Source organism: Anolis carolinensis, unplaced genomic scaffold (assembly GCF_035594765.1).
Source record: "Anolis carolinensis isolate JA03-04 unplaced genomic scaffold, rAnoCar3.1.pri scaffold_10, whole genome shotgun sequence".
In the NCBI taxonomy this organism is placed as follows: domain Eukaryota; kingdom Metazoa; phylum Chordata; class Lepidosauria; order Squamata; family Dactyloidae; genus Anolis; species Anolis carolinensis.
This window is the reverse complement of record NW_026943821.1, coordinates 28185332-28212818: the sequence shown is the minus strand read 5'-3', so window position 1 is coordinate 28212818 and position 27487 is coordinate 28185332. Positions and strand designations below refer to the sequence as shown.

At 47.7% G+C, this 27487-nt stretch overlaps 1 protein-coding gene across 1 annotated transcript in view; it reads right to left on the bottom strand.

Moving 5' to 3' along the window:
* Positions 1-1569: 1569 nt before the first annotated feature.
* Positions 1570-27487, bottom strand: part of hivep3 (HIVEP zinc finger 3) — a 40922-nt gene continuing 15004 nt past the window's right edge. Inside the window, exons 2-7 of the mRNA XM_062962341.1 lie at positions 14888-20473; positions 13549-13694; positions 10350-10525; positions 8800-8898; positions 7473-8542; positions 1570-6701 (exon numbers count right to left, since the gene is read on the bottom strand). Of these exons, the coding sequence (XP_062818411.1) occupies positions 5886-6701; positions 7473-8542; positions 8800-8898; positions 10350-10525; positions 13549-13694; positions 14888-19927 (7347 nt within the window). The 5' untranslated portion in view covers positions 19928-20473 and the 3' untranslated portion in view covers positions 1570-5885. The remainder of the gene's footprint in view (positions 6702-7472; positions 8543-8799; positions 8899-10349; positions 10526-13548; positions 13695-14887; positions 20474-27487) is intronic.

Genomic DNA, 27487 nt, shown 5'->3' with positions numbered 1-27487 from the left:
GATGGCACAAGAGAAGTAGGCTTCGCTCTGAGAAAAGGTCCGGTGTCTCCATTCATGGGCCAACTTGGGCCCTCCTTCCAGGTGTTTTGGACTTCAACTCCCACAATTCCTAACAGCCGGTAGGCTGTTAGGAATTGTGGGAGTTGAAGTCCAAAACACCTGGAAGGAGGGCCCAAGTTGGTCCATGCCTGGTCTACTCTATGAATAGGAGGCATGGGCTTGGCAATGGTGTCCTGACTCTGGCGATGATCTCATTCCCCGTCAGTTCTGGAACAGATGTGCCGTTCTGCTCATGGGCACGTTGGCATCGGGCAGCACATCTGAAAGGAAGGCCATGATTGGCTGGCAATGAGTCACCGCCACAGCCACGCATTGTCGCTTTCACCTCGCTCCAGAAGTTCAGTGGTATCACTATCACTTGCTCAATTGAGCAGAGGAATTCATGCGGAACAAAGCCACCATCAAAAGCCATTCTGCTCATTTTCATACCCTAAAAGGAAAACGATGTGTCCTGGTTTGGAGGATACATTTCAGTACCTGAGGTGAAACATGGCAATCTCAACATTACGAATGGAGGTCGGTTTAGGACAAGAGCCTGATACAGCAAGAGATCAAGCCATATAAGCCAGTAGACATGCGCATTCCGGGGAAACCTTGTCCCATTTAGTGTCCCGGCTTTTGATGGGGCCCCCGATCCGTTTTTTGTCAGCCTCCCAAAATTGGGAGGGTTGTTTTTGGGTTCTTTTGTTTTGGCGCAAGGGAGATCTCATTGGATACTGTGACCCATCCCTTTGGAATTTGATTTCGAGGGAGATTCCTATCCAAATGCATGTTTGGAATGTTACTTGATAAGAACTTTTGTCTCTTCCCCGGTCCCGTCCAGAGATCGCATGCTGTGCATTTTGTCATAGGCATTTGGCCTGCCAAGAAGTCATGGGATCAAAGCCCGGGTCGGGCTGAGCTCCCGACCGCTAATAGCCTAACTCGCTGCCCACCTAAGCAGATCGAAAAACACTTGCATCTGTTGAGCAGTAAATTCTAGGTACCGCTTTATGCGGGGAGGGTAATTTAACTAACTTAAGGTAAAGGTTTTCCCTGACATTAAGTCCAGTCATGTTTGACTCTGGGGGTTGGTGCTCATCTCCATTTCTAAGCTGAAGAGCCGCCATTGTCCATAGACACCTCCAAGGTCATCAGGCCAGCATGACTGCAAAGTAAATTAACTAATTAGTAAAGTAACTAATTTACACCATAAAGCTGACAGTAGCCTATGGAAAGAAATGAGGAAGTACTACCATCAAAGACTCGGTGTCACAAGTGGAGGGTGAAGCGGCAGCTCCCCCTGTGGCTGGAATTGAGCAGACCCTCATGTAGCCAGAAGCTGGAAAATGTTAAATTGCCTCTGTGTCTGTCTATATGTCGTATGTCTAATGGCATTGAATGTTTGCCATGCATGTGTGCATTGTGATCCGCCCAGAGTCCCCTTCAGGGTGAGAAGAAAGGGCGGAATATAAATACTGCAAATAAATAAACAAATTGAGAAATAACCGCCAAAGAGTCTGGAAGAAATATGTTGGGAATCCAAAATTTATTCCAACATGCCGTTTTTTTAAAAAATAGGTTCAGACCAAGTCGAGAGCCTGAACGATAGTAAAGGCAATATACGTGTAAAAACGTCTTTTCATTCACAGTACAGATATCATTTACAATAAGGATCACAAACACCAAATGCAGAGTATTTCTCTCTCGTTTCAAAACATTATATTCTGTGCTTTTTACCTGTATTGTTGTTGTTGTTGTTATTATTATTATTATTATTATTATTATTATTTTTGCACTCTTAAAACCGTACAGACATTGCAAGATGCAAATGTAGAAAGTCAACTGAAAACAAACAAAAAAATATTACAGGCCAAACTACCCAATTACACTGTACTCTGTACATATTTACAGTACCTTTTGGAATGTATTGCCATTTTGGGAACATATAGAAACTGTCTAAAGACTATTCCACTTACAGAATACATACATCTTTAAGAAAAAAGGCAAATATTTATCTTACATGAGAGAGAGACCATGTATATTAAATGTGCATACACATCATTAATATCATTAATATTTTACAATACATTTATTTACTAAAGTGAGCATAAGTGCCGTAATATTTCAAGAACTATACTCAGTTAATGTCGTCATCATTAGGACCCAAATTTGGTATATATTTATATATATATATATTTTAAAAACCCCACCATTTAATTCACAAATACTGTGCAATAACTGAACAAAACAAAATGGCAAGGAGCACAATAAAATCAAGTCAGAGGGGAAATCGGAGCAGGGAAAGCCTTGTGAAGAGACACAATGCACCGTAAGGAAGGAGTAGAGCTCGAGGCTTCATGCCTGACTCAAAAATCTCCAAAATATGGTTTCCAAAATATGGATCCAAAATATGGTTTCAATGCCTTTTTCAAAGGTCGTTGCGATAACTTGGTGGGACTTTTAAACTGGAACAGGCAATGGGAAAGAGAGACATTCATCTGGAGAGGACCGGTCGTAAGATCCAAACATCATGTAAAGCTATGTTTCAAAGCGAGAATGGCTCATAGAAAGCAAAGATCTACGCACGGGAAGGCAACCTAGAGCCCTGCAGATGATTCAGGCTCAGAAACGAAGCAAAGAGAGATGTCGTGGGCAAAAGTATCTGGAAAGTATCAAGGTGCCTCGTACCCTTGAGCTCCACCCTTCTCTATTTTTTGGTATTTTTACATTTGAGAGATTTCATGTCCTTGCAATGTCTTTGTTTTCCTTTTGCAGAGGAGAGGGGGCAAGAAAGTACAGTAGCATTCCAGTTACCCGACTTCTGGTTATCCGATAGTCTGTATTATCCAACGTGCAGGCTGCGTGGCCCAGGGTGCTTGCTGGAGGGACTAGATGCGGCTGGCACAGACTTTCCCCTCCCAGCAAGCACCCAGCGCTTGGAGAGGCCCGCTGTGCATTGCTAGGCAGCAACATGCAGTGGGCTTCTCCAAGTCGCTTGCCCGGTTGGAAAGGTCTCATCCCTTCTGGCCAAGCACCCTGCTTGGAAAAGGCCCCTGCACGTTGCTGCCTAGAAAAACAGCTGTTTTTCCCAAGTCCCAAGTCGCTTGCTTGCCTGGAGGGAAAAGTCTCATCCTTCCGGCAAGCACCCGGCACTTTGGAGATGCCTGGGCATGTTGCTGAGCAGCAACACACAGCGGGCTTCTCTTAGCCGGTTGCTTGCCGGAGGGAAAAGTCTCCTCCCTCCCGTCCAAGCACCCTACTTGGAAAAGCAGCCTGCACGTTGCTGCCTAGAAAAACAGCGGTTTTTCTAGGCAGCAGCAAGCCTTTCCAAGACTGTTGCTTGCCGGGAGGGAGGAGACTTTTCCCTCCTGGCAAGCACCCAGCTTGCCAGGGAGTGAGGGTGGGATAATAGGGCCTCCCTATTATCCAACAGTTTCGGTTATCCAACATTTGTCCCACCCGTTTATGTCGGATAACCGGAACTCTACTGTAACTCTCCATGTGACTATGTATCCCTCTTTCTGTGTTGCTTTAAAAAGTGCTTTTTCACGCAAGGGAGGCACATTCAGAGGTCCTTTCTTGGGGGGTTGGGGGCTGAATTGCTCTTCCAACACCAACATTCACATACAAAATAAGTGCTAGCTTCACTTATAGTAAACACTTCTCTCTCGTTCCCCCCCCCCCCCCAAACTGAAGCAGTCGTCGCTGTCCTTAAAGCACATTTAATAGAATTAAAAAGTCATAATTACAAAATATAACAACCACTTTGCAAAATATTATAGAAAGCAATTAATAAATATTATTGGGTTGGGGAAGTACTCTATGTACAGGGGAGCAGGGTTGGTTTTCCAGTTCATTGGGTCACTATCTTTTAAAGAGGTGTTTCTCTTCCTCACGTTTCAGTGTTTACATCCTTATTTTGGAAATGATTTCAAACCCTTTCCTTGCCTGCATCGATCGATCCAGCCCATAGAAAGAGACACCGCCTTTCCAAAATACTCTTCTTAATGCACAGTCCAAATCATTGCTCTGTGTTTGTGTGTGTATTTCAAGCAACAAAAAGATATAGAAAAAGGCACAGGTACATGTAGAAGTGAATACCAGACAGAAAGAAAGAACAGAAGAAAGGAAGAAAACCAACAATAGGCTCTGCAGGTCTGATTGGATGCAAGAGTCTTATGTTTACTAATCTTTATTCTAATGCAGGCATGGGCAAACTTCAGCCCTCCGGGTGTTTTGTACTGCAACTCCCAGCATTCCTAACAGCCTCAGGCCCTTTCCTTTTCCCCCTCAGCCGCTTAAGCGGCTGAGGGGGAAAAGGAAGGGGCCCGAGGCTGTTAGGAATGCTGGGAGTTGCAGTACAAAACACCTAGACGGAGAGCCGAAGTCGGCCCGTACCTATTAAAACCAAACCACGACAAAGCTTTGTAGATCAACGCAGGGCGCTTCCACACAGTACCTAAAATCTGAGAGAGAACGGATGACGTTTGTGCTAAATGCGCACTCGATTGCAGCAACGGAGGGAAAACACGATTCACAAAGGTCCTCCTTTATCCCGCTTCCAGGCAAAACAAGTGGATTTTCCCATGGCTGTGTGGCCCTGCAAACATGTGAATTTGGGGATTTCCCTCTGGACCTTCTGCAGAGGCTGCTTCCCACCCGTGCTGGTTTTAAACCGCTGATCAGGCGTTGGGTCTCGCACGGAGACACAATTGAATTCCAGCTGGTTTCAAGAGAGGAGAAGCGCACCGGAGAGACATTAGAGGTCTCTGAAAGTGTTTATTTTAAACTTTATAATCTTAAATAAGCAATTGGGGAAAGAGGTAAATCCCTTGCCGTTATACGCTGATGCGTATATGCACACATTGGAATCTCTTCGTATTTATGTCGGGGGAATTTTACCAACCCCTTTGACCATCAACTTAATACTGACACCGGACGTGACTTGGGGCCACTGGCTTCTCTCAACTTTCCCTCAACTTTCGACTCTGTTTCTCCTGGGCTTTAGAGGGGACTTTTGTTTTTGTTTTGTTTTCAGATTTTATTATTTTGTATTTATTTTGTGGAGACTTCTCTTAATTTTCTCGCTGGCTCATATTTATTACTGATGACTGAGCTTAGTGAAATAAACTATTTAATTGACGAATTTCTACAATGATTGCAATTGGTTTTAAATGTTTTTTAATGCTTAATATTTATTTATATCTTATTTCTGGATGTTATGTTGCCTTCTGTGATTTTTGTCTTGTATTTTATGTTCAATGTGCTTTGATTTGTATTGTATTATGGAATGCCTTGCCGCCCTATATGAGAACCATGCGTGAGTTAGGGCCTTTTACCCTCGCACTCAAGACCTGGCTCTTTACTAGAGCTTTTAATCTATGTTAATTTTATCAATATTTGTATGTATGTATTTTTATCCTTTACAATTTTATCTTGTAAATCGCCTAGAGCATCGTGGATGGATAATAAGTAATTAATAAGTAATTAAATGATGATGATGATGATGATGATGATGTAGTATTGTATTTGTACACTGTGGCACCAATGTGGCCAAACTCTAAGCCGCTCTGAGCCCCTGTCGGGTGAGAAGAGCGAGGTAGAAATATATAAATATTAGGAGATTTGCATGTGCGCATATACGCATCAGCACATAATTGAGTGATTTTTAGAAAAACCTACTTCTGCTGGATGTTCCCTGCCCACCCTCCAATTTATCTCAAGACACAGAAAGGGGCCCTGCTGTGGGATCCCGGGTTTGTTTATCCCGTGTATCAATCCCACGTTCTGGCGCTGCCTGGAAGCGCCCTGGGAGAGCCTGTAGAAAAAGAAGAAGAGAGCGATCACGTGCTTCCCGCGTTGTTACCCGCTGGCCCGGGAGTGAGTCCGACGGAGGCTTGTCCTAAGGGAGGGCTGTTCCTCCGGAGACCCCCTCTCGCGGACGCGGCCTCCCCCGAGAGGCTCCTCCTCCGGATGGACAGAAGGGACGGCGGGCGGCTCGGCGGGGGCTGCGACAAGCAACCCATGCTGCTGCTCCTGTCCCGGGGCCGCGTGGGCATGAAAGTGCAGGTGGATTTCCCAGAGGTGTGTGGGCCGCTGTGCTGTTTGTTCCCCTCCTCCTTGCCGGAGTCGCCCTCTCCAATAGCGAAAGGCTTTGGAGAGGATTCATCCCGTGGGCAGGAACCAACGCTGACAGCAGCACGACTTCCCTGCGCTGAGCTGCCGGGTTCGGGACGTGTACTCACGTTGGCCAGCTTTTGCTGGAACTCACTCGTCCTGACTTTCTCTTCCGAGAAGCGGCTGCATTGGGATGGGGGGGCTGCTGGTGAATGAGGAGTTTCTCTGCCCTTTCCTTTTGTCTGTCCCTTTTCGGTGAAGTTGTCGCCATGTGCGAAGGAGCTGCCTTGCAAGGCCGTCACAAATCCGCCCCGCAAGCTGGGGAGGCCAACGTGCCTGGCTTGGACCATCTGGATGCCCCCAATGGGGATCAGGGGGCAAGGGTTCCGGGGCAGCCGCCGCGAGTGCAGGGGCAGGTGGCTGAAGATGCGCTCTCCCACCTGACCTGGGTTACAGGTGCGCACTTCGTGGGGTGATTGCAAAGGTCTCGCGCAGAGAAGCTCATTCACAATGCCTGGAGAACGTTCCCTCAATTCTGCCTTCTGTAATGACAGGAGATTATAAAAATGTCATTCAACTCGCAGAGCTGGAACACAGCTTGGAATGTGACTCTAAGGCCCCTTCTACACTGCCATGTAAAATCCAGATTATTATTTATTTATTTTATTGACAGTAGTTATATTCCGCCCTTCTTTCCCAACCCAAAGGGGACGCAGGGCGGATTACAATGCACATATGCATGGCAAACATTCAATGCCATTAGACATATGACATATAGACAGACACAGAGGCAAGTTAACATTTTCCAGCTTCCGTTTTTATGAGGTATGCTCGATTCCGGCTACAGGGGGAGCTGCCGCTTCACTGTCCACTTGTGACACCAAGTCCTTGATGGAGTACTTCCCCATTCTTCCGCACGCTGCTGGAAGGTTTTATGGTGTCGTAAATTAATTAAATTAGCCTCCCCACATAAAGTGGTACTTAAATTTCCTACTTGACAGATGCAACTGTCTTTTGAGCTGCTTCAGTCAACAGCAAGCTAGGCTACTTAATGGTTGGGAGCTTAATTCGACCCGGGTTTGATCTCATGACCTCTCGGTCAGTAGCGATTTATTGCAGCTGGCTACTAACCACCTGCGCCACAACATTGACTATCTCCTTTGAGCTGGATTATATGGCAGTGTAGACTCAGATAATCCAGTTGGAAGTAGTTCATGTGGATGTTCTGCTTTGGATAATATGGCAGTGTAGAAGGGGCCTAAAATAGCACAATGTAGGTAACAAAATTTGCCTGTGCCTGTTATAGATCTTACCGTGTTGGGTTCTTCATACAGCTCCGTACTTTTGTCAAAGGACCAGTGAGGTAGAGGCATCAGAGGTGATATTTCAGGCTGAGTTTTACACAAGCGGTGAACTTCTTCGTCTGCTTCGGAGAGGCGACGAGAGGGCACGTCCTCTCTCCCTGGAGACGGGTTTTGTGAAGGTGGCGGTGGTTCTGAACCGCTCTCGGAGATCAGTTCATTCATGGACACGTATCTCACCGCCGCTATTTCCCTGACTGGAGAAACGTGCCTCACGGGAGACGCGCTTTGCTCTGGTGGAAGGTGCACCTGGGATGACCGCTCTTGGCTTGGAGAAATGTATCTGTTTAAGGACCGCTCGGGTCGCGGGGACAGACTAGATGGTGGGGCGGCCTCTTGGCTTGGAGATAAGACCCGGCGAGAGGAAGAGACCCCCAGCCCCGAGGAGGGGCTTCTCAGCGAGGAGGCCTCTTCCGAAGGTGGAGATTCAGGGGTGGTCAAGAGGTGCCTACTAGCCAGCATGGGTTGATGACGGCCCCCACCGTCAGGGCCGGACTGTATTCCAGGACAAGTGTCTTTGGAGATGGAGAAGTCCACTGACAGAAGCACCCGAGGCTTTGCCATGGATCCCTTCTCAGCAGAAGCCAAGAGCAAACTAGAGGTCAACACCGGGCCGTGAAGTCTCAAGAAGCTGTGACAGGCCGCCACTTCGCTGCTGACCGGTGGCCGTTTCATTTCCGGCCCTGAGCTGCCCGTCCGGTGATTCTGGACAGTCCGCTCTCTGCTACAGAAAACGTTCTGCATTGAAGGCAAAGCTGTCGTGGTTCCTGCCTTGTGGGGAGAGGGGTCCCTTCCTAGGCAATGCCCTCGTAAGGGGGGAGTGTTCTTCGTCTCCGAAGGCTTTGGCGGTGAATAGTTTTCGTTCTCCTCCTGCTCTTCCTCCTCCTCCTCGTCCTCCTCCTCCTCGCTGTCATCCTCCTCCTCCTCCTCCTCCTCCTCTTCCAAATCTGAAAACTGGTGTTCTTCAAAGAGCTCAGATCCTTCCTGCCCTTCTGAATCTTGGAAGGGATCTTCACTAGTCCCTAAAAAGACAGAAAGAAAGAAAGAAATAGCGTATTGAATGTGCCATTTCAAGTAAGAGTTTCCCAAGCCCTGGATAGAGATAGAGTCCTAGAGTTGGAAGAGATCACAAGGGCCACCCAACCCCTGCCATCATGGAACGCAAAATCAAATCGCTCCCAAGAGAAAATAGGATCAAGATACTCAACCCTTTTTTTCGAGTCCAGTCCTAACCAACACGAATGAAAGGTGCAATATATGGTACCGGAGAGTGTGTTACCTTCTTCTGCTTCTGGCTCCACTAGTGAAGACACCAACGCACCCAGCTCCTGGCATTTTTTGCCGTGAGCTTTTGACTTCATGTGTTTAGTCAGATTCCCTGAAACAAGAAAAGGACATGCATACGTGTCAGTTGCATTTTGATTTCTCGGCAGTGCAACATAATGACCATAGTGACTACCCATCCATCGAATGAATGAGAGTGGCAGCACAATTCTTAGTTCCTACTAGGAGATGGAAGAAAAACAGGCCGAAAGAAGTTGTAGACCAAACTCACTGCTCCCATCATTATAGTCAGACCATTTTAAAGGACTGTGTGTGCAATTCAGGATCACAGAATATTATTGTGGTTCTGTGAAAATCTACAGTAACGACAGAGTAAGTTGGTTTTCCTTTGTCTTGTTTGGCTGGCCAACTTTCATTCAAATCACACAAAGGGAGCAGTGGCACAGAGGCTCTAATAATAGTAATAGTAGTAAAAATAATAATAATAAAAACAAATTGTTTATATTCCGCCCTATCTATCTCCCCAGGGGGACTCAGGGCGGATCACAGTACACATACACAGCAAACATTCAGTGCCGTTTGGACAGACAAGATAGGACAGACAGGAAGGAGATAGTATGTTGTCTCGAAGTCCAGTTTTTGGTGCCGTGGAGGTTGAGCTCGGATTCAGCCACAGGGGGGCGCTGTTGCCCCATTCTCATCCTACAAACAAGAAGCCCCTCCATGCACAGAACACAGTCAGGGTTTCCATCATTGATTACTCATCAGTATTTTGGACCAAAACCTTTGGTCCAAAACTATTTAGTTGCTTGTGATTTCTTCTTTTTTTTATTTCCATTATTTGAAATGTATTCGTTGTACAATGCTTTTGACACGAAATAAATAAATAAATTACTCATCAGTAAACCTTATTCATGCCTTATTCGGGTCAGGAAGCACGTGGGCAATTTCAACAGAAAGGGGAAAACCATGAAAATGAACACAGTCTGGCTCCTGTACTTAAAAACTCTACAATCAGGACAGTAACTAAAGAGCAATGCCCTGAAAATGGGAATTCCAGATAGGAAACAAATCAGGGCAAGCTAACACCTCCCAACAAAGGATTGCCCCAGGGAGGAAGCAGCTAGGCTTTGAAGTTGCAAGGCTATTCAATGCTAACCAAGGTGATCAATGGCAACATCCACACTTGCCTCCAACAGACAGGAGATCTTTATCCCAACCTGGATGCTCCACAGATCTATATATAAACCCCACTTGCCTAGTTTCCAGCAGACCTCGCAACCTCTGAGGATGCCTGCCATAGACATGGGTGAAACATCAGGAGAGAATGCTTCTGAAACATGGCCAGTCAGCCTGGAAAACTCGCAGCAACCCAATGATTCCGGCCACGAAAGCCTTCGACAACACACTTCAGCCTTCCTCGTCCTATGCCAGCCAATTAGAGGTCCTCCAAGTATTTCAGCATCTTTCCCTATTTCACAAGCACTCCCACAACTAGCAAGCAAACGCACCAGGAGTACGGATTTGTATGCGACTGATGCTTACCTTTGGTTTTAAAAGCAAAGTTACAGTACTTGCAGACATATGGCCTGACGTCTGTGTGCGTGCGAATGTGTTTCTTCAGCATGCTGGGTTTCTTGCAGCGAATTCCACACTCCTCACATACATATCTCCCGCGTCCACGGCCTCGCACATACACATACTCTTCGTTTGATTTGTACCTACGAGCAACAGGGCGTCATGGTGACAGAAAGACAAGGTTCCTACCTTACAGCAGTAGCAAGTCTCTCATTCAAGCGCACAACCCAATGGCATGGATTCACAGTCACAAGAAAAAAAGGTTGCTGGATGAGGATCGAGGAACAATGAAGCGGCACGTATGGAGGATGAGAGAGCACCATGAGGCGCATGCAGAGGGCTCTCCTTCATGTGGCCACAGCTCTCCCATGAAACAGCATGCATGTTCTTGTCTTGCCATAGGTGGGAAAAGCTTGAAAAGTTATTTAACGTACCATCTTTCCTCAAGTCTCATGCGCCATCGAATGTAATGCGCACCTCAATTTGCAAAGCGCTAACACAAAAAAAGTATTTGCTGCCAAATGTAATGCGCAGCGGCATAACGCGCACTCTTTGCAAGGGAAAGGGTGCATCTATGCTGTAGAACAGGCATGGGCAAACTGCGGCCCTCCAAGTGTTTGGGGCTTCAACTCCCACCATTCCTAACAGCCGGGTCTGTTAAAAACTAACTCTTGTTATTCAAAGGCAACTAACTAATATAGATACTGTAAAAATTTAAAACAGATATTGTTTCAAAAACCATTAAGATGCTACAATGTGTTTGGCTAAAAATTGATTCCTTTCTGCATACAAAAAAACCATTAAGATGCTACAATGTGTTTGGCTAAAAATGCACCACATCTCTACAAAACAATCACGATGCTACAGTGTATTTGGCTAAAAATGCATCCCTTCTGCAGACAAAAGAACAACCAAGGGGCTACAATGTGTTGTCGAAGGAAGGCTTTCATGGCCAGAATCACTGGGTTGCTGTGAGTTTTCTAGGCTGCCTGGCCGTGTTCCAGGAGCATTCTCGCCTGACGTTTCACCCACGTCTATGACAGGTTGTGGGGTTTGTTGGAAACTAGGCAAGTTGGGATTTATATACCTGTGGATATATATATTTCCACCCTGGACATTCCACAGATCTATAAACCCCACTTGCCTAGTTTCCAACAGACTCCATAACCTCTGAGGATGCCTGCCACAGATGTGGGTGAAACATCAGGAGAGAATGCTTGTGTAGAAGAGCCCAAAGTCTCCAGCAAAAGCCTGTCTGATATGGCGGCCCTCACCAACAGGACTGACGTATTGTTCAGCATTGTATTTTACAAAAATAAAATAAATTATTATTACCCTCTCAGGAGCATTCAATCCCACCACCACGGAAATATAGTTGTTGTTATTATTATTATTATTATTATTATTATTATTATTAATTACTACCTGTGCCCGGCCATGCATTGCTGTGGCATATGGGAATCCTTTGTTGGTTATTGAGCATTGAATAGCCTTGCAGTCTCAAAGCCTGGCCATTTTTTTCTTATGGGAATCCTTGTTTGGTGAGTTAGAATGCAGCGGAATACACTTGCTGCTTGGAAAACTGGGTACTGGCGTCCTAGGGAAATGGTTTTTGGGCCTGCTAGAATTGCAATGAATAGCCTCACTGTTTCAAAGCCTGGCTGCTTGCTACCTAGGGGACTCTTTAGTTGGCCAGCTTCAATAGTACAGAGTAGTATCACTGCTTCAAAGCCTGGCCACCTTCTACCAAAGTTAATCCCTTGTTGGTCTGGTTAAATTTCACTGAATAGCCTTGCAGCTTCAATGTCTGGCTGTGTTAAACCTAGGCCAATCCGTTTTTTTGGGTTTTTTTAGGGGGTGAGTGAAGGACATACCTTGGATGTCCTGCTGTACTGTGGCCAAATTTGGTGTAATTTGGTTCAGTGGTTTTGTTCTTTACTCAGTCCTACAAACATACATTACATTTTTATATACAAAGATTTTATTTATACCCCGCTTTGTCTCCCCAAAAGGGACTCAAAGAGGGTATATTGCAATAAGACTAAATTTTTCAAAGGCACAGAATTCTGTTCCAAAATCTGCTCTTTTTCCATTCGCTAAGGACAGCTACAAAGAGCTGGCACCTCGCAAAGAAGGGATTTGCCATGACAGGGCCATCTGCAGTCTAGCCAGAAGCCTCATGAGCTGGAGACACAGTTTGTGAATCAGATTCATGATTCCAGATGTGACCCTTCACATTAATGGCTTTCAACAGCTCAAGTGACACATATTGGGGGGCGGAGGGGGGGGGAGCGCTAAGCAGAGCCAACCAACGCCTATTGTTCATTATATATTGCATAATCCCGACTCTTCTGAGTCTGCCAGGGAAGGAGAAATGGTTGTCACCACTTAGAAAACATATGCTTGTGAATTAGGAGACATTTAGAAATGGTTGCCATGACAGCAAAGGATGTTACATAATTTTGTGATGAAAAATGACCAACGTTCCAGCAACTGTGGCTTCTCCATATTGACCGGTTTTTGCACACAACAGAACAAGTAAACATTTCAGGGAGGGAATTACTGAGGAGGGAACAAATATGTCAACTGAACGAGTCCTAGGACTTCATCACACACAGTAAAACCAGCGTTTCTACACATTTAAGAAATGGCTACCAACGGAGCCCATCACACGACGCATGCTCGTACTGTGGATTTCAAGAATTACACAGTTTCTAAAGTGTGTTTTTCCCCCAACAATTCCTAACTCGATTGGCAATCAAATTCATTTTAAATTTACTGCGTAGAGTCGGGTAAAAACATCAAATTTCTATGCACTATTGCCCTCTTATCAACTACCAGGCTTCAGAGAATCCGGTCTAAATCAATGACTCTAGACTCCGGCTAATGCAGCCGCATGCCTTTACAACATAGCTCTATTAAGCAAATCACTGAAAGGAAAAAATATATACATGTTTCCTGTCTAGTTCTAGAGACTAAATGCTTCTATTCACAGTCACAAAGATTAATAGCGCCAAGAGAACCCAATGGTGATGGAGCGAGGAAGAAGCAATGGAAAGCCCAACTCAACCAAAGTCAGTAGGAAGTCAATGTAAAATGCATTCAGAAGGAAAGCTTTCCATCGAGCAAGCACTTTGGAAGATGGGCTGCAAGGGAACTCACTCACCCTCCTTCAAAGATCCTGATTCGGGCCGGTTCCCCTTGTTTGGAGACAGGAATGTCCTCTTCAGCGTTCCCTCTTTTCTCCTCTTCCTTATCCGTTTTCTTTCCATCTTTCCGACCTTCACTGGGAGGGAGCGAAGGCAGATGAACCTACCTCCCCCCAAAAACACAGAGGAATTGTTGATTATTCAAAAGGCCTGTCGCCAAACATGCAAACTTTGGAGAAACTTTGCTTGTACATATGTATATTACACTCTGGAAAACATGCAGAGCTTTTTCTCGGAGCCATGAGGTAGAATAACTCCCCGGTCATTAAAACAAAAGTTGCCGGATCTTATCTTAGCTGCTGGTACTGCTGCTTGGGATGAGACTAGCCATTCGCCTAAAACTGGCAATATACTCAGAAGATGTTCCTCCATAAAGACTTTTGTACTGTTTTGGAAATAGTATCCATTACTGGATCTGCCTTTCAAAGAATATTCAGGTTTCTTCAGTCTGAGAGTCCATCAAGGCAGGCCCAAAAAGCGAATTAATTCGAAACACGCTTTGGTGCAGATTTTGGGACTGCCTGGAAGCGCCCTGGAACAGTTTCCTTTCATAATTCATGAACTGAAGGATTGTTACCATTCACTTGACACCAAAACTGGCAAGGACGGGTGCATTAGGGGACGGAGGGCAATTGTCTAGGACTCTAAAGGTGGACAGTTAACTCATGCAGTTTGCTTTAAAATACGCCAACACTGGTTCATCCTAGGCAACAGGAGTGGTGTTCTAGAACAGGCCTGGGCCAACTTCGGCCCTCCCTCTCCAGGTGTTTTGGACTCCAACTCCCACTATTCCTAACAGTCCAATGAATGTTACCAAATGCCTTCTCTGCATCCAAGAACACATATTTATTTATTTTATTTACAACATTTATACCCTGCCCTTCTCACCCGAGGGGACTCAGGGCGGCTTACAAAAATTGGCAAAGTTTAATGCCCAAAATGCAATCATAAAAACAAAACAATATAAACAAATCCATTAATAACGTTGTTAAAACACATTATAAAAACCTTAAAAATGTATATATAATTAATTCTATTCGTCCGAAATCCTCACTTAGCTCCTTGCTGGTCTTCATGCCCCTATAGATATTCTATAGCATTCTAAACCATATATTCCAGGCATGGGCCAACTTCGGCCCACCCTCCAGGTGTTTTGGACTCTAACTTCCATTCCTAACAGCTTCAGGCCCTTTCCTTTCCCCCTCAACCACTTAACCCAATAGTAATAGTACCTATGTAAAAAAAAATACCCACAAAATAGGTGAGGGCGAAAAGTCACTCAAATGTCCTCCTTACCTCAGACATCCTGGGCTTCCTGGAGCCCGAGGGGACCATCTTCCCTGCGTCTGGACAGGGAGCCCTGGCCATGGTGTAGGTCTCTTTGCTCGCCTTCTGCTTGGAGCACAGGAGTGAAAGAGCTGCTCTGGTGGAGACGCCCGGCAGGTTGGGGTTGTGCAAACTAATGCACCAGCTGGTGTACACCGAGGACTTCCCGTCAGCTTGCTGGATATGGTTTGGCTTGATGTAGTTTAAATAGCACCAACTGACATTAGTAGTTGTATTGAGACTGGGGAATGGAAAGGCCTTCTTAACGGCTGTACTGCCGTGGGACTTTTTTGCAATTTGTGCCAAGTCAGAGGAAAGTGCCGGGTTTGGACCATTTCCTGCGGGCGGCCCCAGTGTTTCTTTGGGGCTCTCCTTCTCCAACGTCTCCGGAGAATCCTGGCTTTGGAGCTGTTCTCCAGCCAAGGGCTTGTGTTCCTCTTGTGCTTCAAAGCTCAAGATCTCCGAGCGGGGCAACACCAGCTGGAGTGTAGCCTGGATTTCCTGGGATTGCAGCCATTCGCGAGATACAGCGGAAGACAGCTCTGCCTTGGCTATCCTTTGGTTGTGCTTCTTCCCTTCCTCTTCTTCACTGGACGCGGTCACAATCTCCAGCTTCTCCTCCTCCGTTTCAGAAAATTCTTCTTCCTTCACTCTTTTTTGCTGCTGGGTTTCCATCGTCAGCTCCAAACTCCCCGCTGGAGACAGCATCCGCTTGCTTCCGCCAACGCTCAGCGGGCTTCCTTCGAGACCCAAGACACTTTCGGGCGGGGACCCCAGGGGAATGTAGCCTTTTGTTTCTGATAGTGACAATGGAAACCTCAGGTATGGAGACTGGAACAAGGACTTCTTTTCGTTGGCAATGATCTGTGCTAGATCGAGGCCAATTCCGTGGATGTTAGTGGTGCAGACCAAGGTACCTTTGGTCTGATAATCATCCAGTTTTGGCACGATGATAGAAGAGGAGTTGCAGTGAGACTGAGTCACTAGGATCTGGGAAAGAGTGGTGTACATTGCGCTTCCATATGACGGCATGTTAGTCTCAATGCGAACCGGGACAACAAGGGACACCACAGGCTCAGAACTCGCAGGCACCACCAACTGAGAGATGGAGATCGATGCCGATGGGCTGCTTGGGTGAGCCAAAATCTGTAACTGGTTCTCAGAGCCGTGGTCAATGACTGAGGAGAAGGCTGGGCTTCCTGCTGGTGGAACGAAGCTGGATTTGAGTTGGTGCAAATGAGCACCGATGTCGCTTGGGAACTGGAGAGCAAGCTGCGTCTGAAGGGGCAGAAAGAACGCAGACGGGAGCGATGGAGAACCTGGATAGTGCACCGGGACAAAGGACGGAGCGTGCCTGAGGGCCACGTCGGTCGGGTGCGACAAGAGCGGGGACGCAATGTGAAGCTGGCTTGGGTGCATCAAGGCTCCGTGCAGCGGAAGAGCCGCACGCTGCAGAACGGAGCGAGGCATCTGCGGGATGGAGTACGGAGCAGAGAAGATGTCGGCCAGAGCCTGGGTGGAGAAGAGCTCCACCGACTGCCCCAGATGAGGGAAGAGGTGCTGGAACGGCAAGAGGGAGATCTCGGGAGTCAAGGACTGTTTCTCGTGAAGGATATTTGGTGCGGAGTGATGGAACACCCGTAGAGCTTCGATGTGCTTATGGGAATGCACCAGCTCAGGGCAGTCCTTTGGCTGACCCTTGTCAGATGGATAGTCTCTGTGAGGAAAGGAGGAGGAGGAAGATGAGGGCGGCTGGTGGTGGGACGAGCTTGACGCAGGAGATGTGTCCGAAAGCGGCACCAACTCCTCAGTCTCGGCCCCTCCTTTGGGAGAGGAGTCTTGTTCGTACTCGGAGTGCCTCGTCAGGGAGGCCTGTCGGACAAGAAAGCACTTCCTCCTCTCCGGAGGGGGTGCTGTTGATCTTTGGGGGTGGGATCCGGGAGGAGCCGAGGACGAGAGGCTCCCGTAGTCAAAGGACTTGCTGCGCGTCTCCGACATGGAAGCGGAGTGAGGAACATTGGGTGTCTGCTCGGAGGCCGACCTCCGCATCTCCCGGGAATGGGGAGGGTAGTGGTGACCGGGCACTTTCAACGTGTAGGAGCCCAGGCCAGGAGGCTGCGCGTGGGGCTCAGGGGGCTGGGAAGCGCCCTCCTCTCGCTCAAACGATGCCGTGTGGCTGGACGCGTAGGAGAGGCTGCTCTCCTGGCTGGGGCTCCGGATTGACTCAAAACTGGACTCTCCCGACGACTGGGCCATTTCCGCCAGCCGGAGCCTCTTCTTTTTGGGCGGCAGCTTTTCTGCAGGGAGCTGGGAGAGAGACTGGCTTCTCTGTGGCCACTGGAACTCCTCGGTTTTCTCGGGCTCTTTCGGAGGAGGCTCGGGCTCCATTTCTGGCCTGTCGGGCTCCTCGGTGACCAGGATCTCGGGGACTTGGATATTGGGCTGGCGCACCAGTTTGGGTTGCAAGGAATGCGACACCCTGCCGTGCTGGGCTGCCGGCTGGGATGCATATGGCGACAACAACCTCTCCTCCTCTTCTAACCCGCTCACCTGCTCTATGGAATCCGATTTCTCAAACGAGCTTGTGTGTTGGATAACAGAGATCTCCTTTGAGATCCTCCTTTCCCTGCTTTCTGTACTAACGAAGGGTCTTGCAGCCATGGGGTTGAAACTTCCACTCACATCAGAAAGATGCACCGACTGACCAGGATCCGTGGGTGACTTCATGGGTCCAGGAGCCAGGCTGAAGGCCACATCCATGGATTTCAAACCGGCAAACGGAGTGGCTGCCCCGGTGCCAGGGGAGGCTGTTCCGGTCAGTTCGAAAGGGACGGGGTCCTCCTCATCCCCAAGGCTCTTCTCCTTACGCCTCTTCCTCAGCGATGTCAGTTCTGAGCTACTTCCCAATTTATAGTGCATCACCTGTGGCCAAGGATCCGATTCCATGAAGCCTCTCTCCGCTTCTGATGAGGTATGAGAACCAGAAGGATGGGGCTTGGGGATCTGCAGCTCCGAGCAATAATACTTCTTGTGAGCTTCATAGTTTTCCCTTTTCTTGTACCGAGCACCACAAACCGTACACTCGTGCATGAACCCTTTCGTTTTGGCGCCCTTCCTTGACTTTTTGGTCAGCTCGCTTTCCTTGGCTTCTTGTTCCTCCACCGGTTTGGAAACGCCTTCTCTGCCGGCCGCGCCGACGTCCTCCGCACTGTACTCCATCCCAAATGGCAGTTCGATGGCAGGCTGCCGCTTCAACATTCGTGGATGGGAAGACACCTGGCTGCGGCTTACGACCTCGGCTTCTCGGAGGTGGTCGTCGAAGGAGTAGCTTCCCCTGAAGGCATGGGGAGAACCCATCGTACTCACAGCTGAAGGCATCGAATGGCTTCGAAGGAGAGGCACGGTCTCTGTGGCACTGTGGGACTGCTGGAGCGACAGCAGGGATTGCTCGGGTTTCGGCTTCTCCACGTGGGACGTCAGCAACTTTGAGGAATCCACTTGGCTTCCGGGTTTGGTTTCCAACTGGAAGGGTTCTCTGTAGGCACCTGACTTTGGAGATTCGATACTGCTTCGCCTGGACAGGGAACTTCTCCTAGGCTTCACACTATCAATCTCACTGGTATCAACGACCGCTTCGTTGATTGTGATCAGCTTGGTGATGTGTTCGATCACCTGCGTTCTGGGCACAGACAAGGGAACAGTGCTGAGCTTCTCTTCAGCTGCGACCTGTGGAAATTCCTGGGTGGTGGCGGCAGCTAGCATGGCCGTCCGTTGGCCAATCCTTCCGCATTTGCCAAAAATGATTTCCGCATAAGACTTTGCATTGGTATTTGGTGGGCTGATTTGCTGCTCGGCGCTCTCCGACCTCGAGAAATAGCCCGACTCCGTGCTTCCTTTGCTGCCGGGAATAAGGAAAGACTGCTCCTCGATCACCTTCTTCCTTTCGCTTAATCGGAGAGCCAGTTTCTGCTTGATGGTGTGTGTTTCATCTGACTTGTGGCTCTGGGCCTTCTCCAAAGCTGGCTCTGCAAAGTGACCGCTCTCCTCGAGAGACTGGGACAGGCTGGAATGGGAGAAGGAGCAGCTCTCTTGGCTGGAGCCTTGGCTTCCGGAGCCAAACAACAGGGCTTGCTTTTGCCTGGGCGGCAGTTCTACCGAAGGGCCGGGGGCGATCCTGGTCTCCTCCTCAGAATCGGTGCTTTCGCCCTCGGTCGGCTCCTCAAATTCTTCTCCAGCCATTTTTTCTATTTCCAGCCCGGAAGGATTCAGTTCTGTCCCAGGCCCCGTAGAGAGCCCGGCTTTGATTCGGTGAGCATGAGATTTCCGGTGTTTATACAAATTGCTCTTGGTCTTAAAGGAAAACCCACACGGGATGCAGGGGTAAGGTCTCTCTCCTGTGTGGGATCGGATGTGTTTCTGGAGGACGCTTGGTTTGGCACAAGGTCGGCTACAGTACTGGCAGATGTATTTGCCGGGTTTCTGGGGTTTCTTTTCCTTCTTGTGGCCTTCTTCAGGCGGCTTTAAGGACACCTGCGACGTGCGAGAGGCATAGACCTTTTGGACAGAAGACGCCTCCTCTTCGGGAATGACAGAAGACCGTGGTGCTAAGATCTGGCTGTGGGTGGAATGAGGCCCAGAGGGTGGGAATGAACCCGAGGGCAGCGCTCTCGCGGGGTCAATGAGCTGCCACGTGGGCCCTTCGAGGGCGTGCTCCGGGTGACGGGGAGGCATGTACGCTGATGACAGAGAGTGCTGGCCAAGATGTGCCAGAGGCTCAAAAGAGGAATGTGTGGGTTGTGTTTGTCCCGTCGTCTCTAGGGCTTCATCCTTTGGAAAATGTTGCTGAGGCACAACGTCCTGGACGGGGGAGCCTTGCAAAGAGGCGGAGCGGCTCAGGTGATACGTTGCCACGGAGGAGACACTGCCTTGGAATGCCTCTCCCTTCACAAGCCTCTTCCGCGGACCTTCCTCGCCCTTTTTTGTGCTCTTCTGTCCTTGTTCAGGATCCATGACCTCAGAAGAGATGCAGGCGGTTCTATCTTGGTGAGGCCTTGACGGGCTTCATTTGCAATCAGCTGAGGACTCTTCTGTCCTCCTTCTGCTTTCTCTGCATTTGCGAGAGCTGGCGCTTACAGAGAACGGTTGTGAATTCAAGGCTTCAAAGTAGAGTTACTTAGAAGACAAACAAAAGCTAAAGAACCTCTGAGGTCCAATGGAATTCACTCTGTCAGAACAGGACAGACTCCTTCAAAGTGGGGAAACTTCCCCATTGTTGCAGTCCAGGGATTTCCCTTAGAGAATTGTGTCAAGGCCTTCAGCCAGGCCATGACAGCGTCATTGTCAGTGGCAAGTTGGTCAAAGGCGAGAAGCAACCTTCTAAGTGTCTCTGGTTCTTTTCTCAAGCAAACCTTTGCAAACTCGAGACTCCGGTGCTCATCCTGGAACCATCTTTGCCTTTGACTTGGAAAGAAAAAGCCACTGAGCGGAGGGCACGCTTCTGTCTCCGTCTCCGTCTTCTTCCACTTCTGTGTTCGGAGGGCTTGGGAAATTGACCGCCTGAAATGACATGAGCCAGAAAGAGAAACAGGGGGAGTTACTGCCGTTTGCATTCATCCTATTTTAAGCAGTTAAGTATCGCTGTAAGGCATTTGCTCCTGAAAAAGGCCCTGCTCTCGATCCCACCCCCGTGTCACGCACAACTAGTGGGAACGAGAGAAGAGACTTTTTCCGTGATCACGCCCTGCGTCTGGAACTCCCTCCCAAAAGGACTAAAACTTATCCCTCTCTCCTTGCATTTCAAAAATTGCTAAAAACTCATCTATGCACTCTTGTGTATGGAGAGGAGGAAGACCAACATGCCTGACTTACATATAATGGTCCCATAAGACACTGATCTTTTGGGGCCCCAAACCGAAAACAGATATCTGCCCTCCCGATTCCAGAGGCTCCCAAAATACAGATCGGGGGCCCCAACTAAAGCCAGGACACGAAACAGATCAAGGTTTACCCCACATGCACAACCCTAATTTTTATCACACTACGGCTTGAAAGAAGCATTCTCACTCTGAAAACGGCCACCCATCCTGTGTCCCGATGGCCCCTCATTCAAAGCCGATACCATTTCCTTTTTCCATTTTGCTCGTGAAGATGAGACCTCCGCCTTGCGGGCCAGTCTGGACATTAGAGCCTCTTCTGCCCGTAACTGGCCTTTCTCTTTGCGAGATGCCTCTGCTTTGGACATGAGCCAGATCTCACCTAGGATTCTGTTCCCGCCAGGCAGCCCAACGAGCAATTAAACAGCTCAACCAATTAGCCCCAGTTCAGAGCTAATGGCTTAACTTCAATAGTCCATTAGTCAGAGTCCTGCCTAAAGAGCTGTTCAGACCTGAGAGCCACGTGGCCGTATGACGAATGCACGTGTTGATGCCACTTCTGGGCCCACGGAGAGGCCTTTCCTTCCTGCCCGCCTGCCCGGCATGGCGCGGCAAACACTCCATCAGCAATATCTCGCGTCTGTCTACCTCTGAATACACTAAAGGAGTCGCAAGCCCAAAAGGCCCCCGGATTCCTGGCGAGGATGACTCACAGGAAGGATGGCAAAGAGGCCGCGCCATAAAATATTAACGGTAATAGGCCCATGCGCCACAGGCTGGAGCACTATCCCGCAAGGCTAATAGGCTCCCAACCCGCCCGTTCCATTCCAAAAGTCACTAATGGCCCTCCGGGTCCATTAGTTGATGTCAGCGCTCTCAGTGTTACTACGCGGACCACATTTTATTCACCGCAAATTACTACTTCACGTTTAATTATTATTATTTCCTTTTTGGGTCAAGATCTGTCTCATGCCCTATCCATTCCTGCACAGAGCAAGCCAACTGGCTCAAGTGCAAGACTGTGGTGTTGGAGCCAAAGACAGCCCAGTAGAACAAGCATCAGGCTGCCCACGAAGGTTGACATCCTTGAGGTTCATCACTGGAGAGCAGCTCAAGGAAACGGTGGTTGTCTGGTCAACAAATCAAAGACCAAAGGAGCCTACAGATAGAGATTCAGGCATGGGCTAACTTGGGCCCTCCCTCCAGGTGTTTTGGACTGCAACTCCCACAATTCCTAACAGCTGGTAGGCTGTTAGGAATTGTGGGAGTTGAAGTCCAAAACACCTGGAGAGAAGGCCGAAGTTGGCCCAGGCCTGGACTAGATGTATCCTTTGCAAAGAAAGACTCAGGAATTAGATCCCAGCATCTCCAGGGACATTTTAATACTTGGAAGCAACTCAGGTTGCTCCTGACACGAAAAAAAACCCCTTGGTATTTAATATATTTATTTATTATATTTCTACCACAGCGCTCCATGCAATCATGCCAGCGGCCACATGACCTTGGAGATGTCTATGGACAACGCCGGCTCTTTGGCTCAGAAACGGAGATGAGCACCGACCCCCAGAGTTCTCTGCCTCTGAGAATTCCTTGGCTAAAACAAAACGGTGGTCCCATCTACACTGCCATAGACAATCCAGATCATCTGCTTTGAACTGGATGATATGGCAGTGTAGACTCGTATAATCCAGTTCAAAGCAGATAACGATGTGGATGGTCTGCTTTGATCATCTGGGTTGTATAGAAGGGGCCTGGATGGCATTCGTGGGGGCTCCAAAAGGCAACGGGCAACTCGAAGACACACACACTCGGTTGGAAAGTTCGGGAAGTGTTTTCTCATTTATGCCTGGACATCCCAGAAAGCCAAAATGGGTGAAATAAGGTTAGAAAAATGAATGACTCAGCAGTACAACATATGGGTTACACGGCATGAGTCAGCTGTATTCATCTTTAGGGAAAGCGTGAAAAATGTGCCGACAAAGATGAAAGCGTACGGCCGTCTATCACGAATACTAGCACTAAGAGACTGACCGAGCAGCAATACCTAGTCTGGTATTAAGCAGGATTAATTTGCAGTGCTCATTAATCCTGTTTAATACTAAGTAAATGCCTACCATTACCGTATTTATTCAACGCTGTTTTGGAGAAAAGCCATAGATCCGTACCATCTAACCTTTCACAGACGCAAACCGAGAGTAACATCAGAGTATGATCAGAAGCAGCTCCGTTTCATAAGCAGATACAGCACATCTGCAAAAAATGGGTCTTAATGTTCCTGTCGGATGGTCGCATAAGTCAATAGTGATGAATTATTAAAAGCAGATTCTCAAAAGACTATCCGTTTGCTGAGCTGCCTCCTCTCTCCTGGACCGACCTCTCCAGAACACTTTCAAAAACGACGAACCAAAATCCAAGCAAAGATCCCTCCCTCCGTCTGACAGCATTTGGGGTCACTTATTTGCTTGCTATGGATTTTTCTCTCCGACTGCAAACTATAAGTGGAGACAAAGGGAGAGATCGTAAAAAACGTTTTGTCCTTTCACTCAGAATGTTGGAACTCGGGGTCGCACCACGGAAGGTGACTCGGGCTTTTCCTAGAAAAGCAGGGGGTGGATCGATGCCTGGACGGGCCATTCCTCCCATGTTTTCAGGGGACGTCATTTGGACACACACACACACACACCCCTCCATTTTAAACTGGGAGCTCCTGGGATAAGGTCCTGTGTGGATGAGCCTTCTGTATTTTGTCACTCTCTCTTGCTACAGCTGGCTTCGTGTTGCAAGCAGTGCTGCAATGACACCTAGTGGCAGAAAACAAACATTACATCACGGGTCTACTATAACCAAATGTGCTGCAATTTATTATGTGGAGTAGGGCTGATTTGAGTCATGCCTACCTCTCCACCGATGCCTAGAGTTGCAATCCACAACACTTGGAGGGAGGGAGGGAGGGAGGGAGGGAGGGCCCAAGTTGGCCCAGGCCTGCGTTACCCTCTCCCCAACCTCAGAGCCACAAGAGCTGTTGGGTTGCCATTCCCATTATCCCCAGTCTGCACAGGAATGGGAGTTGTCCTTCAATAACATGTGGGGACCCAAACTGGGTAAAAAACTAAATTATATACATATACATATATATCTAAGGAATGATATACTGTATTTACTTGAGTCTAATGCACCATCGAATCTAATGTGAACATCAATTTTCAAAACCCTGAAACCCCCCAAAACTATGTATGTATGTGTGTGTGTGTATATATATATATATATATGGAGTGACACTTAAAACATCTGGAAACCGATATCCTCACTGAAGAAGAAAGACCGTGCGGACCCGGAATAGGCCTCTATAGCCACCTACAGACCCACTGCCAAGACCCAACGCTTGGAAGGCCATCCGACTCGGACACAAGGGATCACCGGTGGTGATGTTAGAAACATTCGTGGCTTTTTTAGTAAACGTAAGTTCCAATAAAGGGTGTTTGAAAAAGAACTCCCTAGTTTTAATGTGTTTATACTTAAAACTAGGGAGTTCTTTTTCAAACACCCTGTATGATTACTGTGTGCAACCAAATGTTATCTTGTATTACTGCAAAATCATTTTTAGAGGATACTTTGTATTTAGGGAAATAATAAATAACTCTTGGTTTGGGTCATGCAAGGCCAACGCATACATTATATAGCAGAGCTTTCCAAACTGTGTGCTGCAACACATTGGCTCGTGGGCTGCGGTGGGTGGGTGGGTGGGTGGGTGGGTGTGTCACATGGACATAACAAGACTCTTCTGAGTCTTATGTGAAATAAGCACAGGAGTCACATCAACACAATCCCCATAAACAGCTTGCATTCTCTGATGACTCTCCTTTGGGGCGACACCTTCTGCTGTCAAGAATTAAATGACTGCATGTTGCTTAAGTCGCATTGACCGACAGTCTTCACAGGGTTCCATACTTCGCACTTTAACAACACAACCGTTCAATGCTAAGGCTTCCCGCCAAATGGAACTAACTGTAAAGGAGAGTCTACTGGACAAGCCAGGACCTGCCGCAGATCAGGACTGCCATCTGTTGAGGAGTTACGAAGGTGGAGGCATTACTTTTCATTTAACCGTCGTGTTTGTGTGTGTGTGTGTGTGTGTGTGTGTATATATATATATATATATACACTAGCTGTGCCCGGCCACGCATTGCTGTGGCAAAGTGGTGGTGGTATTGGTTAAAAATTGTTGTGTAATTTTTATTTGACATTTGCATTTTTTAATTAATTCTATTGTGAGTTATATTTTTATTTATTATATATTATTATTTTCTTGTATTATTTTTAGTTATTTTCTGTTATTATAGTATTTTATTGTATCAATTTTTTAGTGTTTTTTATTATTTTTTATTGGGTTGCTAGGAGACCAAGTTGGAGGAGCTTAGCCTTCTAACTGGCAGCAATTGGATAAAAGCAATTATTCCTCTCTCTCTAATTAGGACTTTATTTTTCTTTTCTTTTTGTTGTATCAACCTAGAGGCGTGGATGATGGGTTGTGTTGTCAAATTTCGAGGTTGGGGGGCCTGTAGTTTTGTTGTTTTGTGGGTCGCCGTGATGCCATCACTCTTTTATATATATAGATATATACACACACATACAGATATATATGAAATGTTTTCATGCGACATCTTCCCATACATCTTGTTATTACATTGCTTGCATGGGTCTGCATCTCTTATAAGTGGTTGGTTTAACCCCGGCATGGGCAAACTGGCGCCCTTCAGGTGTTTTGGACTTCAATTCCCACAATTCCTAACAGCCTACAGGCTTCAATTGTGGGAACTGAAGTCCAAAACACTTGTAGGGAAGGCTGAAGTTGGCCCATACCTGTGATAGAACAAGGCCTATCTCTTAGGGATGGAGAGGCTCAAGAGGTATGCACGTCCTGACCACTCCGTGGGATTTTGGCCAGATACAAGACACTGCTCCTGTTTTTCAGCTTCTCCTGCCGTTTCCATGAAGGCCCCACAAAGATGCGTTTCATGACAGGCAGCTGCTACTGAGTAGAACGTTTGCGAAACGCAGGATTTTTATTATTGTGACAACGTGATGCATCAAGGCTTAGATAAACCCTGCCAAGAACACACCGTCCGACAAACTCCTCGCTTACTTGCCTTGCAGACAATTTCACGGTCCAGAAGGTGGAAGAGGCAACAAGGGGATCCACTATTTTAGGTCAGATCCTCACCAAGAGAAACCACCTGGAAACAGGTGAAGGTGGTGGCTTCCATAGGTGGGGATGATCATGGTCTGCTAGACGGAAAAGTTGACAGGGGCTGAAAAGGGAATACTGTGAAGGTTGGCAAAGGCACTCCTGCCAAGTGTTGATCTGGGGCGGTGATGCCACGTTGTGTTCATTTACTTAACTTCTCTGCCACAATAAACATGTTTTACACCTTCTCAATACTGGGCATTAAGTTGTAGAAGTTCTAGTTAGATCAATACAAGTTCTAGGTTGCAACACAACACAGTGTGCAAAGTCAAAAGAAGGCAAAGTGAATCATAATAAATTATGTAGCTAGCTAGCTATGTGGATGCCACAATATATAGTTTAATGGCTCATTGCTTGGGATAGTTGCTGATCCAAGCCACGGGAATTCCGGGCACTCCCTGCTGCTTTGGTCTGTAGTCCAGGCTATTGATAAGGTAAAGGTAAAGGTTTCCCCCCACGTTAAGCCCAGTCGACTCTGGGGGTTGGTGCTCATCTCCATTTCTCAGCCAAAGAGCCGGACTTGTCCGCAGACACCTCCAAGGTCATGTGACCACTGGCATGACTACGTGGAGTGCCGTTACCTTCCGGCCAGAGCGGTACCTATTGATCTACTCACATTTACATGTTTTCGAACTGCTAGGTTGGCAGAAGCTGGGGCTACCAGCTGGAGCTCACCCCGCTCCCGGGATTCAAACTGAAGTTGATTCACACATGCATGTGTGAAAGGATGAAAGGGAAGGGAAATGCCATCATTTTCTTCCCTGTAGAATCCCTGTTGTAACGCAAAGTGGTCACTCCAGACAACAAAACAACAGATGGAGCCCGAACATGAAGCCTGTGCATGTGTGCACGCACACACGTGTGCCTGTGCTCACTCCCTTTTGCTTCCCCATACAGGCTCCTTTGAGGATGATGCATCCAAGAGTTTTGCTAAGCATTAAAAAAAAGGAACCGAAAGCAGCTGTTTGCTTCTTGGTTGGCAGGAGAACGCTTTACCTCTCAAACTGAAAAGCTTTCTTTTTCCTTTCAGAAGGAGGGAAAAAATTGATGGTAGTTATGGCAACGAGGGTTTCTATATTTAAAACCAGGATTTTTGCTGTCAAGGGGAACAAACCGAAGAGAGAAAGACGCTCCCTGGAAACTGTGCCCGGCCAGCACTCCTCCTTGAGCCCTTGCAAAGAGCAATGCTGTCCAGCGGCCACGCTGCCCACAGCGGGTGGCCTTTTGGCCTTCGACGCAGGTGCGCCACGTTGCCTCCTCCACCAGCCCCCCCTTCCCTCCCTACTCGCTCTCCCACTTCCCATCCCAGCAACACAGGAGATGCAATGCACCCAAACAAAGGGCCAGGCACAGTCCTGCCCAGGAGGTCACCCTCGTTCCCGTCAGATCGCCTGCTGGAAAACTTTCCAAGGTCCACTTGAGGAAGGAGATGTCCAAGGCATGACACTGGAA